A 22,741-nucleotide genomic window follows, 5' to 3' on the forward strand; every position below is an offset into this window, starting at 1 on the left:
TTTCTATTTTCTGACAGCAGTACAATGTATTTTGAGTTAAATAAATTACATACATTCTTCTTTTTGCGCCAATTAATTTAATTCAAAATTTTTTTTTGGCAACCCTGTATAAATACCTAATAATATTAATGTTTATATTACTGAATAGAGAATTAAACGCCCTTTCAAATCACCTACCACACGACCCCTATTCCCATTAACAAAATTATCGATTACGTCATCACGCTCAGATGGATGACGTCACTAGTATGAAATATATGCCAAAAAATTGTAATTTAAAAATAAAAATCGACCTCTTTCGGGATTTTGCTCCAAAATCGTCCGTTTTAAAGAAATGAATTTATTCCATAATTTAGCCCCTCTGTATAATCTACTATAATAAATCTTTCATGTCTTCAATTATTTAATTATTGATAAATAATTAGGTACTTCCCTAAAATTTTAATTGAAAATGGCAGATTTTTTGGGAAAACTCGGATTTTCTGAGTAAAATTTTTGTTGAAGGAAATCGGAAAAAAAATAACTTTGTGCAGAACTAAATTACGGTGAATTTTTATTTGAGTGTTTTTGGCTCAAAGGAAAAATTATAGGAGTTACAGACCACTAATTGAAAAAAAAAGAAGATTTAGGAGTGCTAATTTGTTTATAAATAAAATAACACACTTTCTGCGGACTTGTCATACCCCATATTACTAATATATGCAATCTTAAGATTCGATTTTAGCAATAAAATAGCTGGTAAATAATTTTTCCCAAAAATGGTACTATTATTTCGATAATTTTCCCAGACTATCAACAAAATCCAAGAAACCGAAGCGCCAACCCAAATTCTGAGCAGTCTCAACATGATAAGGTATAAGGTTAATATCCCCAGTTGCTGTCATGGCGGTGTCGAAATGAAATTGCGACTGTCGAAATGAATTAGAATCAGGGCCCAGGCTGCGATGCATTGTCCGTCTTATTTAATTTAAACGCACTGTTATTCTTTATACAACGATAACTTGTTTCAATTTATAATAAATATGATGTAAATATTTAAACAATACTATAAGAATCCAGGAAGTTATCAGGAATCGTAAATTTAAATAAAAAATTTAAATATGTATAAGAATTAATTGATTGGGTACATAATTTGTTATTTTTTATCTTCATTATTTTGACAATAATATCACAAGGAAATGAGCAAAAATATAGTGTTTTTATGACATCACTGCAACCTACTACCTAACAATATTTTTTAGAGTTTTTTTCGTATATTGTTATTTATTAATTATTTAAGAAAAAAAATGGCTGGTTTTTAGAATTTTCCTCTGTTAGTTAAAATCATTTATTTTATCAAACAACTGACGAAACAAGGTAAATGACACTGATGGAAAGCCAATAGCAAAATTGTGGTACGAGTGGGAGAAGTGTTAGAAAAATATCTGGCAAAGGGCTTCTTAGGGAGAAAGAAACTTGGTGGTGGTACGATGAAATGCACCAGAAGATTAGGGAGATGAAAGAAGCTAGGAAGAGGTTTAAACGAGAGTAAGTTAAATACAAGGTAGCAAAGAGGGAAGCAAAACGTGTTGTAGCTACTGTTAAGGAAAGATCGTCTGCAAAGCTGTACGAAGAGTTGGAAACACCCAACTGTACAACTGAAAGGTTATCCAGCATGGCTAAAACAAAGAACAAGTCACCAGAGGACTTGACTCACGTGCGGGAGATTGTATGAGTATGAGTACCTACTTTATAAAGTTGCTAAATGGAGAACACAAGAGGAGAGACAAAGGATAAGGGACACCAAATGAGAATGTAATGCCGGGGGTAACGAAAGATGAGGCTGTCGAGGCTCTAAATAGGATGAAGCTTTGTAAGGCAATAGGACCTGATGAAATACCTGTGGAGATTTGGAGGCTCTAGAAGTGGAAGAAATTGATGTTTTGTGGCAAATGATGAGTAGGATATATGAGGAAGAAAGGATGTCCAATGGATGGAGAAGAAAGAAGATGGAAGGACTGTGTGTGGCAGAGAAAAGGTATAAATTAAGAAGACACGATGGACAGGAATAAGTGACAGAATAGTAAGGAAAAGCGATTCATAAAAAGGTATAAATTGAGGAAGAAGTTCCTCAAAAGAAGAGTTTCCTAAAAAGGAAAAAACTTTAAAATGAGCTATAGTAAAAATTTTTTGGTGCATTTATAATAAACCTCAAAACGGAGCAAGACTTCTAAAATAAAATAATTCGTTAATAAATTTTGCAAACATGGTTTTAGCACATTTGATTTTACGTCATAAAGAGGCTTTATAGTGAACAATACGTGATAAAACTTTCAAAACGATTTTTTGAATAGTCTTTAAACAATTCAATTTGTTTATCGCAAATCTTATAAAATTACGATATGAAAATTAACGGTGTTTTACAACTCTTATAATAATAAAATTAGAAGAATTCCACAATGCTTTTTCGGATATATTGAATGTAGGAGCACTAATATAGACTCTGACTCCTATTTTAAAGGAGCAAAACTCGGAGACCTTATATCTAACGCTAAAAATGCCCCCAGAACATAATCTACGAAATATTATGAGATGCTAATATCTGAAACTGCTAGAGATAGTTATTAAGTAGTAGCTTTGGTGGCACAATTGGAAGAAACCACAAAACCTATACCAATATTAACAGAGGAGTTCGACAGGGAGATGTTATTTCTCCTAACCTATTTACATTAGCACTGAAAGATGTTTTCAAAACAATGGAGTGGACAAACATGGGAATAAACATAAATGGAAAGAAACTAAACCACCTAAGATATGCAGACGATGTAGTAATAATAGCATCAAGTTTTGAATATCTACCAACCACGCTAACCGAGCTAGCAAGTGAATCCGAACAAATAGGTCAAAAAATGAATTTTACCAAAACAAAAACAATGACAAACACACAAGATAATAGAAACGTAATACTAAACGAAACCACAATAAAAGCGGTTAATTATTGTATATATTTTTGACAGATAATAAAAATATAAAAAGAAAACCAAACAGCGGAGGTAAAAAGAAGAGTCACATTAGCCTGGGCAGGATTTGGGAAATTAAAATGGGTCTTAAAGAATAAAAAAAAATACATCAATACTTAAAAACAAGATTGTTTGACCAGTGCATACTCCCAATATTCTCACGTGGGCATGCGAAACATGGACCTTGACAAAAGCAAACACGGATAAAATAATTAAGACACAAAGAGCACGGAGAGAGCAATGTTAGGAGTAAAATTAACAGACAAAAGCAAAACAACGGTAAGAAATAAAATAAAAAGTCAAAGACGCAGGACAACATAAATAGACAGACTAAAATAGAGCTTCGCAGGTCGTAAGGTCAGACAAACCGACAATAGGCGGAATACCACGATACAACAATGGAGACCATGGACAGGAAAGAGGGCAAGGGGACGACCCCAGATGAGATGGGGAGGGAGATGATATTAGAAAGATAGGAGGAACACACTTGAAACAGAAAGCACTAAACGGAAGCGAATGGAGAAAACTAGGGGAAGCCTATGTACAAAATTGGACGAATTAAAGAGAAAAAGAAGAAGAAGAAGCTTTGGTGGTCAAATGGAGAATGTAGATCTAGACTCCAGCAACGCAAAACGAGATAAACTCTGGAAGATTGTGAAAACCTCCGACGAGAAGAAACAAGAAGATTTAAAAGGAAGAATACGAGATTGTCAACTAGCATAACAGAAAAGACTCACGAAAGATTCTATCAATATAAAAAGCTGTAGAAAAAAATTCAAACCCAAAATAATAGCCTGTAAAGATATAGTCGAGGAAATGAAGCTGGAAAAATGGCAAAACCTCGCAATTTTTTCGTCCAGCATCGATTTGTACAAAAATTTGGGATTAGGCTCATTTCACCCTCTAGTTCATTTTCTATATTGAGCCGTTGTACGCTTTTGGTTTTTTAAGGGTGAAAACCACCCCTAAATGTAAAATATAAAATAACATTTTAAACTTTAATATTGTCAACATTTGCTTCTTATTAGTTACATAATGATTGTTTTGTGCTGTAAGATATAATATCACAATATTTCAACCCTTAAAACCACCCTTGTTGGAACTATATATAAAATATTACTTATCCTAAAAGAATAATTTCGGCTTGCATCAATTTACATAAAAATTTGGGATTAGGATCATCTCACCCTGTACTTCATATTCTATATCATGCTCAAGGACATTGATTATTTTTAGGGGTGTAAACTACCCTTATTGTCAAAAATTATATAAAAACATTGTAAACTTTAATATAGGTAAAATTTGGTTTTGACTGGTTAAATAGTGATTGTTTATTGCTTTAGGATATAATATCATAATATTTCAACCCTTAAAAACCACCCTTAATAACATTGCAATTTTTATAAGTAGACAATTTAATAGATCTATACAGAAAAAAAAAGTGAATTAAAGAATTACAAAAACATTTATTTACACAAAAATACGAATTTACAAATATATAAAAATACACATATAAATAGTTTTTTACTCATCCAGTATACCAGGGGTGGGCAAATACTTTTAAGCGCGGGCCAAAATAAAATTTTCAAAATGTCTCCCGGGCCGGAGGACTATACCCAGTATGTACGCTAATGTTTTTGGTGGAGGTTTTTCCCTGTCCAAGAAATTTTTTTGGCAAAAATACTATAAGTATTATTTTAAAGAATTTGTAGAAAGACATTTTTGACTGTTAATAATAATAAATTGCCTTTCTGGTGTGTACATGCGAACAATTTGTTCCCAGTAAAATTACGAAATTTTTAATATGGTCCATTATATTAAGCCATAACAAGGATCCAGATAAAAATGAACTTCAGAAATTCGATCAAGAATAGAGTAATCAAGAGCAGCCTTTTTGAAAATGGGCAAATTTCTGAGTAACCAAATATTCAATCTGCATATCTACCGGATGGTAAAATGTTATGTCAAGTCAACCATCATAGACGAAATTCAAAGGAGACAACTGATCTGGTATGGTCAATGTACGACGTCACTGGACGACGACAGGCTGCCAAAACAAATTTTAAAATGGACGCCAAGGGAAAGAAGGAAGAGAGGAACGCCGAAACAATCCTGGCTAGGCGGCATTCAGAAGGCAATGTCGGAAAGGAACCTTCATCCTGACGAATGCAACGACGGACGAAGCTGGAAACTTTCAACCGGAAGGCGGGGAACACTATAAAAATCCGGGATAATAATAAAAATGTTATGTCCACTCTATTCTTCTTTATTGGATTGTTAATGCTGACTTAATGAAAAAGCTGCAACTTTTGAGATGTGGCTTTTTAGGGGAATTTTGAAAATACCATGGACCGATCATATTACGAACGAAATGGTGTTGCACAGAATGGAAAAGGAACAGAGAACTTTTGACCATCATTAAAAGGAGAAAGACATAATTTGAAATTAAAAATCACACTAAATTTTCTCTTTTTTTTTCACCTATGTGATAAACATTATAGAAGTTTTCAGGGACTTTTGGCACTCGATTATAATGTAATTTTTCATTCTGCGTTTAAATTTTTCAAAAATACTTATTAGTTTTCTCAGGATTCGAAAAAAATGAATGCATTACGCTCTTAAAAAAAATTGCTCAAAAATCTCAATGGGCCGGATAAAGTAAGCAAAAGGGCCGGATCCGGCCCGCGAGCCGGCTTTTGCCCACCCCTGCAGTATACGAACCGGCTCTGTGGTATTATATAGGTATATTGAAAATGCTCTATAAGGGGACTATTCGAATTTTTCGAAAAAAAAAAAAATAGTTTTATAAACATAGCTCCTTCATTTTTGGCGATAAAAAGATTTTTCAATAACAGTTTTGTAGGATTTTTGAAGAGTAATAAGACTGTTTAAATTAAATTCCGTAAGATCCCTTAATTTTTAGTTGAGGTGGGTTTAAAGGGCTCGAATAAGGGGATGTTTGCTCGTAAAGAGATGTTTTAAACAGCTATATCTCGCTAACTGTTCACTGTAATGAAAATCTATACATAAGGATATTTTAGCTATCAAAAAAGCTACAGTAGTGTATAATTTTTTTCGTATCTCCAGTATTTTCGGAGATATTTTGAAGAAAATGATAAAAAATGCAAAATTGCAAAAAATCAATTTTTCTTAACTCCAATTTTTCTAAAATTAGGCCTTTTAAATAAGTCAAACTTCTTGGGTGTATTGATAATATAAATATAAAAGAAATTACAGAAAGGCAAAGACCAATTTTTAGTTACAATGGTAGTTAAGGGGTTGCTCTCACTGTTTTTTTCGTAGAGAAAAATAGGTACCGATTTTTTTTTTGATCATAAGTTGCTCAATTTTTATGCTAGAAACTTTTAATTATTATTTTTTGAAAGATCTTATTATATGCTTGAAAAAAGATCATGTAAGTTTTCCTGGGAAAATGCAAAGTTGTCCCGTTATTTGGCTTTTGATTATTTCAAATTATGCATTTGACGAAAAAAGCTAACCTTTAACATGCCGTATCTCGGTTTGTATTGGTCGTAAAAATATTATAGAAAAACAGTTTCGTTTGTGTTACTAAAAGATACAATTTTGATATCTACAGTTTTTTTGATAAAATGCATATTTTTCGAGTTATTCTCAAGAAACCCTCTAAAAAAGTCGATTTTTCCGTCGAAAAACTGTTACTTTCAACCACGAATAACTCGAAAAATATTAGTTTTACGAAGAAAATGTAAAAAACATTTTTTTCTTAAAATTACTTTTTACATCGATTTCCATGGTTAAAATGTAATAAAAAATTCCCGCCCCCGAGATGGGGTGGCAACCACCCCCAAGGTTTTAGCGTACAGCGGCATGATATAGAAAATGATCATTGGACTATTTATTCCCTACCTTCTGTGAAAATTTCAAGTAAATCCATGCTGGACGAAAAAATTTGCGAGCCAAAATGCTTCATTTCCTCGACTAATAGTGATGGTTCTGTAATTAGTGACAAGGAACAGATACCGTGTATTTGACAACAGTGCAGCCTTCCTGTTCTAACATATGGCTCAGAAACATGGACATTAACAAATGCCAACATAAACAAAATAGAAATAACTCAGAGAAAAATGAAAAGATCCATGTTGGGAATAAAACTGCAAGACAGAAAATCAAACAAATGGATAAGAGGGAAAACAAAAGTAAAACATGTAATTGAACATATAACAGGGTGAAAGTGGAGATTTGCGGGCCACAATGCGAGACAGGAAGATAAAAGATGGAATGCTGAAATACAAAAGTGATGACCGTGGACAGGAAGAAGAGGAAGACCTCAGATGCGATGGAAGGACGATACTATAAAAGCTGCAGGAACTCACTGGAAAAGCGCAGCCAAGGACAGATAGATATGGAAATATTTAGGGAAGACCTATGTCCAAAGTTGGATAGAAATGGGCTAAAGAAGAAGAAGAACAGATACTTAACAGATGTGCGAAACATTTTCAAGAAGTGCTTAATGGCATTATGAAGATGAGGTGGAGACTACCATAATTCAAATGAATGCTTTGAATTCTGGAAAGAAGCTGGTAGAAGCTGGAAGAATCAAGATTAGGAAAGAAGCTGGTATTATCGTTAGCTGATAGCAGTTGCAGTGATTGTTTTGATAAGTTCTCATTTTTCTGATCTATAACGTTTCTAATTGAAAATTTGTACACTTTAATAAAGTTACCTTTTATCGAAAAATCCCAAAAATGAAGACATTCCTGATCACAACTTTTTAACAAGTCAACATTTTAAAGTTTACATAGACATAATTAAAGATAAAAGAGAAATTTTGGGTAAGATGTTAGATGAAACTGTTATATATGTACTTCTATTTATGTGTCAATTTAAGCTTATCTCGCTATTGTTCGAGTATTATTAAGTATTGTAGTCTAGACTGTTTATCGTTGACTTTTCCTTGGGATAAAATGATCGACATTTTGAGATTAAATTTCACTGTTATTATGATACGACGTTTATAAAAATAATCTACGCTCTAGGCTGCTTGAAAATGACCGATTACCTATGACCTATACTATTGTGCTATTTCTAAATAAAATCTACTGGTAAGAACAGACAATACATACTGGTAAGAATACTGTTTTTAAAAGTATCTTTTGAAAAGACCTTTTCATTTCTGAACATATTTCTGAGTCTTTTTTTTAAATTATTAACCATTTAGTACTTAGTGAAAAAAAATGCAATAGATCAAATATTTACGATCCGACAAATATTAGAAAAAAACTAGTAATTCAACCGAGACGTACACCAAATTTTTATAGATTTCCAGAAAGCATATGATTCGATAAAAAAAGCAGACTCTAGCAATGCTAGAAAAGAGAATACCAAGATCATTAGTGGAGCTCACTCAATGTGTGTGACAGACTCATATGCACAGGTAAAGATAGGATACAGAACATCGACACCATTTAACATGTCAGGACTTATAGAAGGAGACCTCTTATCACCGTTGCTATTCAATTTGGATTTAGAATATGCAATAAGTAAAATTATATCATCTGAGCTAGCAGAGGAGCTGAGAATCAAGGATCAAAACTATTATTTGCCTTTGCTGATGATCTAGATGTAGTCACTCATTCTACAAGAGACGTGAGAGAGGTGTTTTCAGAACTCGAGGAAGAAACAGGTACTCTGGGCATTTGAATAAATAAAAAGAGAAGACGAAGTACATGCTCGTAACCAAAAATCCAAGATCAACATTTAAGCAGAACATAATTATTAATGACCACAACTTCGAAGTAGTAAAAGAATTTAAATATCTGGGAGCGATAATCACAGATGACAACCACATAGAAAAAGATGTCTCAGCAAGGACAGCTCCGGGGAATAGAGCATTATACTCCCTATAATATACCATCATTATTAAGATCTAAAGATAAAAAGAGGTGTGCGACAGGGATGTATATTGTCCCCATTATTGTTCAATACATATTCAGAACACATTATGAACCTAGCGCTAACGGACATAGACGAGGGAATACTTATAAACGGAGAACGATTGAACAACATAAGATACGCTGATGATACTGTCATTTTTGCAGACAGTCTTGAAGGTCTGCAGACACTTGTCTCCAGGGTGGCAGAAGTAAGTAGCAGGTTTGGGCTTGATTTTAACATCAAAAAAACCAAATACATGGTTATAAGCAAAAATAGGATACCACCTGGTCAATTACTAGTTAACCAACAACCTATAACACAAATCACCAACTTTTGTTATTTAGGTGCAAACTTAAATGAACAGTGGGACCAATCGACGGAAATTAAGATAAGGATCGAGAAAGCAAGATCAGCCTTCGTCAAAATGAAAAAAATCTTTAACAGTCACGATATAAAATTGGAAATAAAAATTCGTTTACTAAAGTGCTACGTATTCTCCGTTCTTTTATATGGCGTGGAGTCATGGACCTTAACTGAAGCATCACTGAAGAGACTCGAAGCATTTGAGATGTGGTGCTATAGACGCATTTTGAGGATTTCCTGGATAGACAGAGTTACCAACGAAGAAGTTCTACATAGAATGGGTAAAGAGCGCGAACTAGTCGTAACCATAAAACGTCGCAAACTGGAATATCTGGGCCATGTAATGCGCAATGAACAACGATATGACCTACTTCGGACCATACTTCAAGGTAAAGTGCATGGGAAAAGAGGTCCAGGACGAAGAAGAATATCCTGGCTGCATAACCTGCGAAAATGGTTTAACTTGACCACTACCGGACTTTTCAGGGCAGCAGTCAACAAAGTCAGAATAGCCATGTTAGTGTCCAACATCCGTAACGGATAGGCACCATAAGAAGAAGATTAAGATCTAAGCAGCTAAAAAGAAAGTCTAAATTAAGACTGTACATGTCAATTATTCGCCCAGTTGTTACATATATGAAAGTGAAACATGGACTCTACACCAGCGGGAACTAAATAAGCTGCTGGTGTTTGAAAGGAAGGTTCTCAGAGTGATATTTGGCCCTCAAAGAGATGAATTGACAAGAGAGTGGAGAAGGCGCCGCAATTCTGAATTGGTGACTCGGTATTTAACTGAAAACATCATCAGATATATAAAAGCTAACCGTATAAGATGGGCAGATTATGTGGTAAGATCAGTAGGTAGGCCCTCCCAGAAAAAGATCTAAGGATGATGTAGAAGCCTATTTATCTAGGATTGGAGTACAACAATGGGAAATGTTGGAAGGCTATAGTGAGTAGATGCTGCGAAACTATCAATATTTGTCAAAAAAGTTAAAAAAATAATTTTTATAACCAAAAATCGTTTTGCAAGATTACTGCTATTTTTAACGTGTAAACAATTAGAATAACTTTTAAGCTATTACTCAAGACGAAATATTTTTTCACATATAAAAAAATGACAGTTTTACACGAATAAACAAAAAGCAAAGTTATTTTAGAACGACTAGGTAAAAAATAGGGATAATATTATATGTACCTAGACAGCATTGTTTGTGAGTGTTAAAAATGAGGCTGAGATGAAGATTAGTTGGACCATGTCCAAGGGGGAACTAAAAATTCGAGCGTTAAAAAATGTTAATGAACTTCAAAATACTGTTTTCTTTCTCTACAGTTAAGTATAGTTGATATAAGTTGATATCTTTTGTCTTGAAAATGAAACTAATTAGGTACTTTTTTAATTATTATGAACAGATTAGCTAAGAATTAAAAGAAAAACTTTCTATTTACCAGCAACATCTTGCGAGTGCAGGTTTTTGGATGCAAAAAGGACTAGATGAAAAAAACGCGAGAAACGATTTAGTTTACAGAAGAAGCCAAAAAAAATATCACTAAAATGATCCTCCTACTCATATCGGCGATATTGAGAAGGTGAAACAGGTAGAAATAAAGTCAGAATTCTCGGAAAATCAATCAACCTGTCACCGTAGAAAGATATTTTGAAAGTCTTTTAAATTCCAGCCAACAAACTATCAAGGGTATGTAATAATTTTAACCACCAACAACGAAAAACAGATAACTATAAATGTAATGAGATTTCTTTCTAGGACAACAAAAGAAAAAGAAATACTTACAGTACAGATACTCACGCAACAACGAATCCTACAGCCACCACACTAGAAATAGCATTACCGCAGAAATAAACCATAAAATTTTCACTGACAAAGGAGAAATTCCACAAAACAATAATATGACCAATAAGTACTTATATTTCATGAATTTACGACTGTTTTGGATTATCGCTAGACAAAACACAGCCAAGGTAAATTGCTCTAGTAATGAAAATAGGAAATAAGTAAAAGTCAAAGTTTTTCAACCTAATAAAATATTTAATAAATATTTTAAAAGATATTTAATTGAAAAACTTATTGGAGCATTTTCCTGGTGACACTTCCATGGCTTCTAAAAATTGCAAGCCAGATGGATGCTGCAGTGAAGACAAGAGGGAATTCTAAAAAGTTGCAATTTATAACCCCGTCTACAGCTTGGTAAAATTCCAACGGAAAATGGACCTAATTACTTTATAGGAGTAATACTAATAAAAATAAAAATGTATACCATTTTTATTCAGTTGCAATGCGAAGGCAAAACTGTCTTATTTTTCATTTGGTGTAGAGAGCGCAAACCAGCACTGAATAAAAATGGTATACATTTTTAGAAATGTAAAATTTAAAAGGGAAATCGCTATAGACCTGGATCCCCCGTACCAAAAAGTTTATTAATAGCAAGCTGAAAATTTGTTCAAAGCTTAACGGTGTCTAGTCGGACAAACTTTGATGTACGGGAATACAGGAACAGGGAAAGTTTTAATTGTGGAACAGGTTACAGGTTTCGAACGTCAGACTACTAAAACGTCCCATGCATTTTGTCGGACAGAACTTCCAATTGATTTGTTATCCTTTCATTAAACTTTCATGCAAAAATCAGACTGCTATTAATTTACCACCAACATGATTCCTGTCATTTGACATGTTCTACGTGTCGGACTTATTAAAATGCCCAATATATTTGTCGGACAAACATTTTTTCATATATACAAAATTTGCTAATGAATAAACTTTAAAACAACTTGCTAGTTTTCACCATCCTAAACTTGTCAGGATGACACGTTCCACAATTATTAAAATTACGTTCCACAATTAAAACTTCCCCTGTCCTAGTGTTACCATACATCAAAGTTTGTCCGACTAGGCACCGTTAAGCTATTAACAAATTTTCAGCTTGCTATTAATAAACCTTTTTTGGTATGCGGGATCCAAGCCTATTAGCGATACTCCCAAAACGGTTGCAAATTAATGGTACCATAATAAGTTTTATCATAGTAGTTACTTTTGATTGGAAGAGTTTATTTGTGTATTGACAGCGAAAATGGCGTGAAATGTTTTAGACACAAATTTCAAGTACTTAAGAGTAAACAGTAGCGATCAACAGGTAGCAACAAAATATAACTTCGGGAGATAGTATCATAAACTTTGGCAACAGTGGTAATATTTGACATTATCTAAGATTAATATTTTGACAATATCATAGTCGGGGTAAATGGAAGTAATAGAAAACGATTTTATTATTAATAAATAGATATTTATAAAAATAAACCAAAATGGGTGAAAATTTTATGTTAAGATAGGTATTTAGAAAGGTATTGGCATGAAATATCTAATAATAAAACAATAATAAATAATCATTTTTTGTTGTGAAGCGAAACAAAATTCGATTTTCGCATAATTTTGGCACAGTTTTTAATGGACTTTTTCTTGGAAGGTTTCACTTTATTTTTCGTTTGATTTACTTTTTCCATTTTGTTAAGCTATTGATAATATTTTTAGAATAAAAAATCCTCCTAAAACTTTATATACTCGCATTCGAATTCGAAATATTTTTACGTAAAATATACTTACCTACCTACATATAACTAAAACTCACAATTAACAACAATCTATTCTTTCAAAGAGGCCAACAACTTATACAACAACAACAAATATATAATAAATTAACTATCAATAAACACTACTTTCCTATGAAACAACAAAAACGAATTCTTAACTTAACACACTACTGCACTGAACAGATATCGATAAAGATTACAGAACAGATTAGAGAAAATCTGACGCAGGTTTGTCAAAATGACAGTGTTTTATTAGACAGTTAGTTATTTAGTTATGATATGTTCGATTTCTTGTTAGAAATAAAAAATTTTAGTAGTTCCAAGATTACACAAAATCTAGGCATTGGATAAAAAAGTTTATTTGAAGAAAGTTTATTTTTTTTTTCTTCTTAATGGCGGTACAGGCTCCTTTTTTCAATATTTTATTTAGTTATAGAGTAATTTCCACGTACTAACATATTTCTGAAATTGGGCTCTGTACCGCCATTCTTTATTATATTACGAATATGTGTACCAAATATCTCGACAAAATTAACAAAATTAGAGCCGCAATCTTGGAACGCGTTTGTTGCTACCTGTTGATCGCTACTGTAGCCTCTTAATATTTAATTTGCACGTTTATTTTGATACTGAAAAGCCAATGGAAGGCATTTGCGACCAGTTCAATCCGTACATAAACGTGTATGTGATGCATTGTGTATTATGGTTTGTTTTTAAACCAAAAGGAGTGATTCAAATTTACCGCGCTGTAATGCTTGTTTGTAATTGGTCCTACCGCAGGCAAGTTTACTCCACTGTTATAAAATTGTGACACTAATGACATTTATAAAATTTTGAGACTAGTGGCATTTCATAGGTTAATTAAGTTATATCGGCGATTTTTTGTGTGTTTCTGTGTTATTCCTTTAATTTTTAGATTATTAGTCCCTTCTTCTTCAAGCGCCGTCTCCTAATCGGAGGTTGGATATCATCATCACTATCTTTACTCTATCCACCGCTGCTCTAAAGAGTTCTATAGAACTGCATCTAAACCAGTCCCTTAAATTCTTTAACCATGACACTCTCCTTCTTCCTATACTCCTTCTGTGTCTTATTTTTCCCTGTATTATCAGTCTTAGCATTTCATATCGCGGCCCCCTCATTACGTGTCCCAGATATTGTAACTTTCTTATTTTTATTGTGTTTATTATTTCGCATTCTTTACCCATTTCTCGCAATACTTCCGTGTTCGTTTTCTTCTGTGTCATTATTAGTCTGCTTTTATATAAAAAGTTGTTTTTAGAACTCTTTAACGACGTATTAATATAATATAATATTTATGGATTACCGTTGAGGGCCGACATGATGAACCAAAAAGAAGATGTAAGTATTTGGTTATTATTCTAGTGACTTTCTTGGGTGTGAATCTGTCTTTTTAGTTTACTCCTCCTGGTTAAAAAATAAACCATAGTGAGACAAAACTCGAAGTCAGTTTTAAAAAACAGAAAAAGTGTAAATACTGAAGTAGAGCTCTCAATATAAATCTAGACCACACATCCAGCCTAAAGATTATTTTGTAGTCATCAAGAACTTTATGTAAATTCAAGTTCAAACCTTCACCTACCAGGTCCCAATAAGAATTGTTGCCATATTTTATTCTAAAATTAATATATTTTTTTAATTGGTAATGAGGAAGGTTTCTTATGGCAACATTCCATACCATAGATCTTAAGAATAAGAAAAAAATGGAGGATATCAGAAAAAATGAAGGGTGCCAGAAAAAATTGGAAGGAGATCCGATAAAATATGAGGATGTGACAAAAAATTGAGGACAGTGACTGTAGAAGGCAATTGATTGTATTCCAAAATCACTATAAGTATACAATAACATTCCTAATATCTTCATGGATGACAATGATACATCATTCACCAAAATAAATCGGTTCCATGACATATTGAAACTATGCATATTCATAACAACGGTACAATTTGTAATGCAAACATTTAATTCTTTTTAGCAAATTTAGTTTATTTGTTCTGACACAACGATGTCTGGATATGAATCAGGACATATATGCTTGCTTCATAGATTTTAAAAAAGCTTTTGACAGAGTTCAACATGAAAAGCTTTTAAGTATTCTTAAGACCAAAAACATAGATAGTAGAGATCTACAAATTATATCGAATCTGTATCAAAATCAGAAAGCAAGAGTAAGAGTCGAATGACTGACAGAGGAAGTAAGTATACTTAGAGGAGTTCGACAAGGGTGCATACTTTCACCACTCTTATTCAACGTCTACAGTGAAGTGATATTTCAAGAAGCTTTATTGGATATTGTGGAAGGTATTTTGGTCAACGGAAATACCATTAATAATATTAGATATGCGGACGATACGGTCATATTTGCAAGTGACATGGAAGATTTACAGTACATAATACAACATGTATACAATGCATGTGAAAGGTACGGACTGCAAATGAATCTCAAGAAAACGAAATCAATGATATTCTCAAAAAAAACCACAAAATGTAGATAACCTGATCATCAATAATACATACAACGATCGAAAGAGTAACAACATATAAATATTTAGGAACGTGGCTAACCGAAGATGGAGATCAAACAAAAGAAATCAGATCTAGAATAGAAATGGCAAGAAACACGTTCATAAAATTGAAGAACTTACTTTGCAACCGTAACCTTAATCTAGAGATCCGCACAAGAATGCTACGTTGTTACGTTTTTTCTACTTTACTATACGGCATGGAAGCGTGGACAATAAAACAGTCTGAAATCAAAAAATTAAACTCCTTTGAGATGTGGTGCTGCAGGAGAATCCACAGAATATCGTGGACTGAAAAAGTAACTAATATAGAGGTGTTACAAAGAATGAAGAAAGAATGTGAAGTCATAAAAACTGTTAAAATTAGAAAGATTCAATATCTGGGTCATATAATGAGGGGCGAGAAGTACGTATTACTTAGGTTAATGATGCAAGGGAAGAGAAACCCAGGACGACGCAAAATATCCTGGCTAAGAAATTTGAGAGAGTGGTTCGGTTGCAGCTCATTAGAATTATTCAGAAGTGAGGCCAATAAAATTAAAATAGCGATGATGATTTTCAACCTCTGATAGGGGAAGGAACCTGAAGAAGAAGCAAATTTAGTATTAATACTGAATTTATACAAAAATGCATTATCTATAAAAAATATATTTCGACCTCTTTTTTTTAAATATAGCTAAATATAGTTCACACATATTTTGCATATTCTTGTTAATATGACAACTAAAAAGTTTTTTATATATTTTATCTTCCATTATCACTTTAAAATAGTAAAACTAAGTGTGAAAAATAATGAAACAAACAAAAACAGTTTCATAATAATCTATTTACTATACTTGATAATTAATACAATTAACATTACTAGATTATATTATTTATTTTATGACATAATTTTAAAAATTTAATGTTCCACGAAATATTAAATGTGTCAAAAATGTTTATCCTGATGCTGGTTCGTTATATAGATAAAGGTAATTTCAATTGTAAATGTAATAAAAGTTAGTTGCCACGTTAACAAAAATAAACAGAATAATTCAAGTTTGACGTTACGAATTGTACCGTTACGAACTTTGCGAATTGACGTAATTGACTTTAAGAATTGACGACGTTACGAATTATCGCGACACGACTTCGTGGATGATAGATACATCATGCAACAAAATAAACCACTTACTTGCTACTCTTGGTCTTCATCCATTGTGGGATGGAGATGCCTGATCCTAGAGAACGGTCCTTGGTAGCCATATTCTCGATTTGGTAGATAACGTTCCAAAATAAGTAAACAGGATGTAGAAGTTCTTAAACTAAGCAACCAATCAAGTAAACTACTCGGTCGGTTGAGAATTGATCTAGAATCCAAACGTAGACACGTCTAGGAATAGGCTTCACTTAATATCCAAATCTGTAAAGAAGAGATCAGTTGATTGAAAGGTTTCACTGCATTCTAAATGGACAAAACATATGTAACAATAATTACAACCTTAAATCTTAAGCTTACAATTAAACAATATGTATTCACAAACATATTACAACATTTCAACTTTTGCAATAATAATTAAATATATAAATAATTAAATATATTCGATGAGATATCAGCATTGGGCAAGCCATTTTTTATATAAAAAAGAATTTTGTATCTATACAGAAATAATACTTTAAATTACTCTTAAAACTGTATTGTTATTTTGTTTTTGGTTAGATATAAATTTTGATAGTGGGATGAGTATACAGACATGATGATTTCCATTACAATTATCATTTGGAAGGAGTGGATATACAGTCGGAAAAATAAAAGAATACCCATGAACGATCACATCAATCACTTATTTTGTATTTGTTGTCTTTTTCTATAAATAACAACCGTTTGTTATAGAAAAAGATAGCAAATACAAAATAAGTGATTGATGTGATCGTTCATGGGTATTCTTTCATTTTTCCGACTGTATGTATTCTTAAACATATTTATTAACAAAACAATACCAGTACACATATTTGATAGAATAGAATAGAAATATGATGCTTCATTGTCATTGAAAATTGTACAATTTTATCGACAAAGTTTACAAAGAGCCACAAAAACAAAACAAATAACATTATTAGCGTGCTAATGAGTCGGGCATGTGATAAGAATGGGAGAGGATAGGCTACCAAAAAGAGCACTGAACGCTAGAATGCAGGGAAAGAGACCGGTTGGAAAGTCAAGAAACCAAAAAGGAGGCAAAAAATAAAGAAGCCCAAGGCTCAATTTGGGCTGTAGTGCAGTAGAAGAAGAAGAATGAAATATAAGAATGACCGATAACCATGTCAGAAGTAGCGAAAAAGTATATATAAAGAGATGTCAAGAAACAGTGCCAAACTACAAAGAGACAGATAGAGAGAGAGAGAGAGAGAGAGAGAGAGAGAGAGAGAGAGAGAGAGAGAGAGAGAGAGAGAGAGAGAGAGAGAGAGAGAGAGAGAGAGAGAGCGAAAATTCCCAAAACACGAGCGATACCTAAGTGGATAGAAAAAGAAAATTTAAGAGAAGAATTTGCAGAAAGGAAAAAAGAACAGCTAGAAGAGCAATTAAAAAAAAACAACAGGTCTACATAAACAAAGAGGTAAACTATTGCTACCGAGTATAAGTCAAGAAGAAGATAGTTTTGAAAAAGTGTCAGAATGTGAATAATCAAAATGAACATGGGAAAGAAGTAAAAGATACAGACAAAACATTAACGAAGGGAAGTAGAGCAATAGGTTCAATGAAATGAAATACTGAAAGCAAAAAAATGTGTCAAGAACAGCTAAACTGAGAGTTTACAAGTAGGGAGAAGAATGTAGGCTAGAAGGAGGAAGGAATGAAATCTAGAAGGAGAAAGTAAACAAATAAAAGAAATAATGAGGACGTATGGAAAACCAATAATTACAACAAAAATACGAGCCAAAAGAGCTAGAAAGCTTTGTCAAACTATAGGTCTACCACAGAACTGAAATGATATAAAACAATTATCTGAAGAAGAGAGAAATGGAGAAAAAAGAATAGGACGTCCAAAGAAGAAATGGATAAAAGCAAGACTTTTAGAAATAGACGTGAGAAATTGAGGAGAAAAAGAAAGGAAGCGGAAAAAATGGACGGAAATACAAAAGTTTTTGGAAGCCAAGGGCATACAAGACCTGTAGCACTGTTATATCAACAGCATTTTGTTCTTTATACATAGTATACAAGACATCTAATGTAAATATTCACAATTCTAAAATAGTTTCAAAATAATAAGTAATTCAACATACTCTGTGTAAAATAATCACAACACAGAATAGTCACACACTATATAACTTTAACTTAACAACTTCGACTCGTCATGTCACTAGCAAAAAACTCATCCATAATTTCACTTTAGCTCACTGTTGTTAGTTCCTGTAACTGTGGACTCACTATTCTTTCTATCTAAAAATTATTATTGGCACTGTTTGGCACAGCTTCACAGTAACACATATTTCTGTCAAATATAAAAAGCGATTTTAATAGACTGGGTACTGCATTATAAAAGTATATAGAAAATATTAGAATGAGACCAAGTATTCAACAATCACGTTTCTACAAGGTCATAACTTTTACAGGTTAAAAATATAAAATGACTGATCTTTCTCCTTATGTTCACAATAAATAAAAATTTATATTTTTACTTGATAATAAATTATGTAATATTTCTATATTATACACTTATAAACTCCTCACTATAATGATCATATCAACAACTTTTGGAATATCATACCGCAATTCTTCTTTTTTTTTTTGTTATAGGGAAACCAGGAAAAAAATCATGATACTGGCAAATTAGTATGAAATAAGCCCAACAAACTTATCAAGAACTGATAGAACAAGGTTTGAACTTGAATTTAGGTATTGTTCTGAAGCTATTTCCTTGTGGAATTTTTATGATTAACTATTTATACAGTGAGCACGTAAAGGTTGGAATAAATTCCTTTTCTCGAGAATGGACGATTTTGGAAAAAAATACCGAGACAGGTCAATTTTTATTTTAAAATTACGACTTTTTGGCATATATATCATACTAGTGACGTCACCCATCTGGGCATGATGACGTCATCGATGATTTTTTTAAATAGGAATAGGGGTCGTGTGATAGCTAATTTGAAAGGTAATTTAATTATCTATTCAGTAATATAACCATCAATATAATTATTTATATATGGTGTCCAAAAAATTTTTTTTTAATCAAATTTACTGACATAAAAAGAAGAATGCAAGTAATTTATTTAATTCAAAATACATATTACTGCTCTCAGAAAACAGAAAAAATTTTATTTGAAAAATAATCATTGCTTTTCGCTTAAATTAAATGTTCAAACTGTCAAGAGGAAGGTGGGTCGGTGGGTGGCTGCTTTAATACTGAATTTAAGCAAAAAGCAATATTTATTTGTCAAATAAACATTTCCTGCTTTGTGATAGGAGTAAAATGTATTTTGAGTTAAATAAATTACACACATTCTTCTTTTTATGTCAATAAATTTAATTAAAAAAAATTTTTTTGGACACCCTGTATAAGTAATTATGTTAATGTTTATATTACTGAATAGAGAATTAAATTACCTTTCAAATGATCTATCACACAACCCTTATTCTCACTTAAAAAAATCGTAGATGACGTCATCGCGCCCAGATGGGTGACGTCACTAGTATGATATATATGCCAAAAAGTCGCAAAAAAATTGACCTGTTTTGGGATTTTTTTCCAAAATCGTCCATTTTCGAGAAAATGAATTTATTCCAACCTTTACGTGCTCACTGTATATATTATTATTTATATATGAATTTAGGTATGTAGTTCGTAATTTTTTGTTTTTTTGAAGTTATACTTCTTTAGGCGCGATTGAGAGTAAAATTTCATAATACTGCGCGCATGCGCACACAGACAGTATGGCGTTTAGTTGCTAAATATTTCTAGTTATGTATAAATATATCAGTGCAAGAAAAGGTGTGAAAATAATATATTAGTGTTTTTAGTAAATATATTTATTATAATGTTTGTGTCTTTAGATTTGTCTTCCTCAGGAGTAAGATGAGTATTATTAAAACAGTTAATTGTATATTTATTCACCTTGACTGTTTGTTACCGTGAATTGTCATTAGGTACATCCGAACCGATACAGACACAGCCCTCGTAGCCTATTTGGTATAGCATTCGGCCAGAGATCGAGAGGTCTTGAGTTCGAATCCAGTGCAATCCTATACTTTTTTTTTATTTTTTTGAAAACGGTAAGCACAAAATTAGTTTGGTGCTTAAAAAAAATTAAAACAAACTGTTTAAAGTATATTTATTTAAAAAAAAATCATATAATAGAAGTATAATTTCTTAGGTGCGTATGTGCGTACAAAGTACACACACATTCTTTTTTTAGTTTTAAATCGATATAACTCGAACACAATCAACTTAACCTTTTCTAAGAATTTTAATCGTTTGCAGAACAGTGCTAGTATACCTATGTTCTGCCGTTTCTTTTTCATTGTCATAGAAACGACAGTTCTCACCTTCTCACTATCTGATTTTCCCATTTTTTTGAGATGATATTTCAGAGGGCACTGACCAGAGAGAAGGCTAGTGACCATTTTTATATCTCTTACTCATTTCGAGAAGGCGGTTTGTTGCAGTAGGCGACACTTTTATGAGCCTTTTTGCGTGCCTTTGTCCTGGTGTGTTAGACCAGTATAGTTGTAGTTGATTGAGTTCCCAGATCGGGAGATCCTCTCTGATGTGGCTTTTTGATAGTCCACAGAAGGGTTCTGGTCCTTGGAATAGGGTATTGGCCCCTTCTTTTGTGAGGCTATCAGCTTCCTGATTTCCTGCAATTCCCTTGTGACCTGGCACCTACGTCAAAGTTACTTTGTTGCGTTCCGCCAGCTTTTTGAGGGATTGTTTACAGTCCCAAACCAACTTTGACTCACAAGTAAATGACTTTAGATCCTTCAATGCAGCTTGACTTTCTAATAAAATGAAGACTTTTGCCTTACGAGTCTCGGCTGAGATATTCTTGGGCACTAATGTCTATGGCATGTATTTCTGCCTAAAAGATAGTTGGAGCGTTTTTAAGAGATTTGGACAGCCTGAAATTGTACCCAGTAACTCCCACTTCTGCCCTTTCATTTATCTTCTACAAAAGACCTTTTTTTGTTTCAAATGATCCAAAACATCTAAAATATTATCTGCCTTGGCAAAAAAAATTAGTAGAATTTATAAAAAAATTAATTTTTTAATTATTAATTAATGATAGTCGGGACAAAATTATATCGGGCACCCCTTGTTTTTTATAAATGTTGACATACTAAATTACGTATCAAATAATTTTTATTCATTACCTACTTAAATGTTCTGTGAAGAATCTATTTGTTTTATAGGAAGAAAATCCAAATTATGCCTACCAAACAAATATCACACCATAATTAAACCAATATGGATGTGGGTAGCAACCTTGACCATCAAGTTAGTCTACTGATTAGCAACAACCAGCTGGTATATCAAAGTTTTCATAATATAAAAATAAACATGTTACTACAACATAAAACTTACAAATTAATAACAAATATCTGATATGAATTTATAAAAATAGAAAAGAAATTCCAAATTTAGCTGTTCTGAGGTCATATCAAGTTGTAAATCGTTTATAGAATAAAATCAATCAATCTCTGATGAAATTTTTATAATTTTAAGTCTCAATATTATCCAAATTATATACAAATAACGCTAACACTGTAAATATATAGGGTAACACACAATTGTGATAATAAAAATACAAGGAAAATTATTAATGGTAGATACTCAGTTATGATTTTTGCTTGGCAAACAAAGCGATGCAGATTTTAATTCAGCCTTGTCAGACACCAATAAGAACTACAAAATCTGCTAAACAAGGTAATGAAACAGAGTGAAAAATATGACTTACGACTTTTACAACTCAAACATATATTATATAGACACAAATATACAACATAAAACTATGTGTATTAACAAAGATGACAGACAGATAACAATAACAACAGATTAAAATTGGAAGAGAGAATGAAAAAAAAAGGCATTCATTATAAGGTATCTCTTAATTTTTGATTTGAATTGCTAATTTAATATTAACAAGAGTTAAGATTTTTTAAAAAGTAAAACTAGTTTTACCCAGATACATTACATATTATCCAAATTGGCTTTATAAAAGGCAAAGGAGGTTGATAACTTCTTGATTTATCCAAGTCATTCTAGATACATCCAATGTCAAATAGATACAACTGTAGAGTCTAAACTTTGGTATAAGTAATACTACTTATGTTTAA

At 32.4% G+C, this 22,741-nt stretch overlaps 1 protein-coding gene across 4 annotated transcripts in view; it reads right to left on the bottom strand.

Annotated features, from left to right (window-relative positions):
* LOC114324891 (uncharacterized) overlaps positions 1-22,741 on the bottom strand; it is a 57,780-nt gene that overhangs the window by 30,107 nt on the left and 4,932 nt on the right. For 2 of the 4 annotated variants that reach the window (XM_028272790.2, XM_050662864.1), the window contains exon 2: positions 16,601-16,828. In XM_028272790.2, the coding sequence (XP_028128591.1) occupies positions 16,601-16,671 (71 nt within the window). In that variant the 5' untranslated portion in view covers positions 16,672-16,828. Of the gene's footprint in view, positions 1-7,704; positions 7,811-16,600; positions 16,829-18,690; positions 18,851-22,741 lie in introns of those variants that run through there. The other 2 variants (XM_028272791.2, XM_028272792.2) reach the window with 2 other exon arrangements.

This window comes from Diabrotica virgifera, chromosome 9, assembly GCF_917563875.1.
Source record: "Diabrotica virgifera virgifera chromosome 9, PGI_DIABVI_V3a".
Lineage (NCBI taxonomy): Eukaryota > Metazoa > Arthropoda > Insecta > Coleoptera > Chrysomelidae > Diabrotica > Diabrotica virgifera.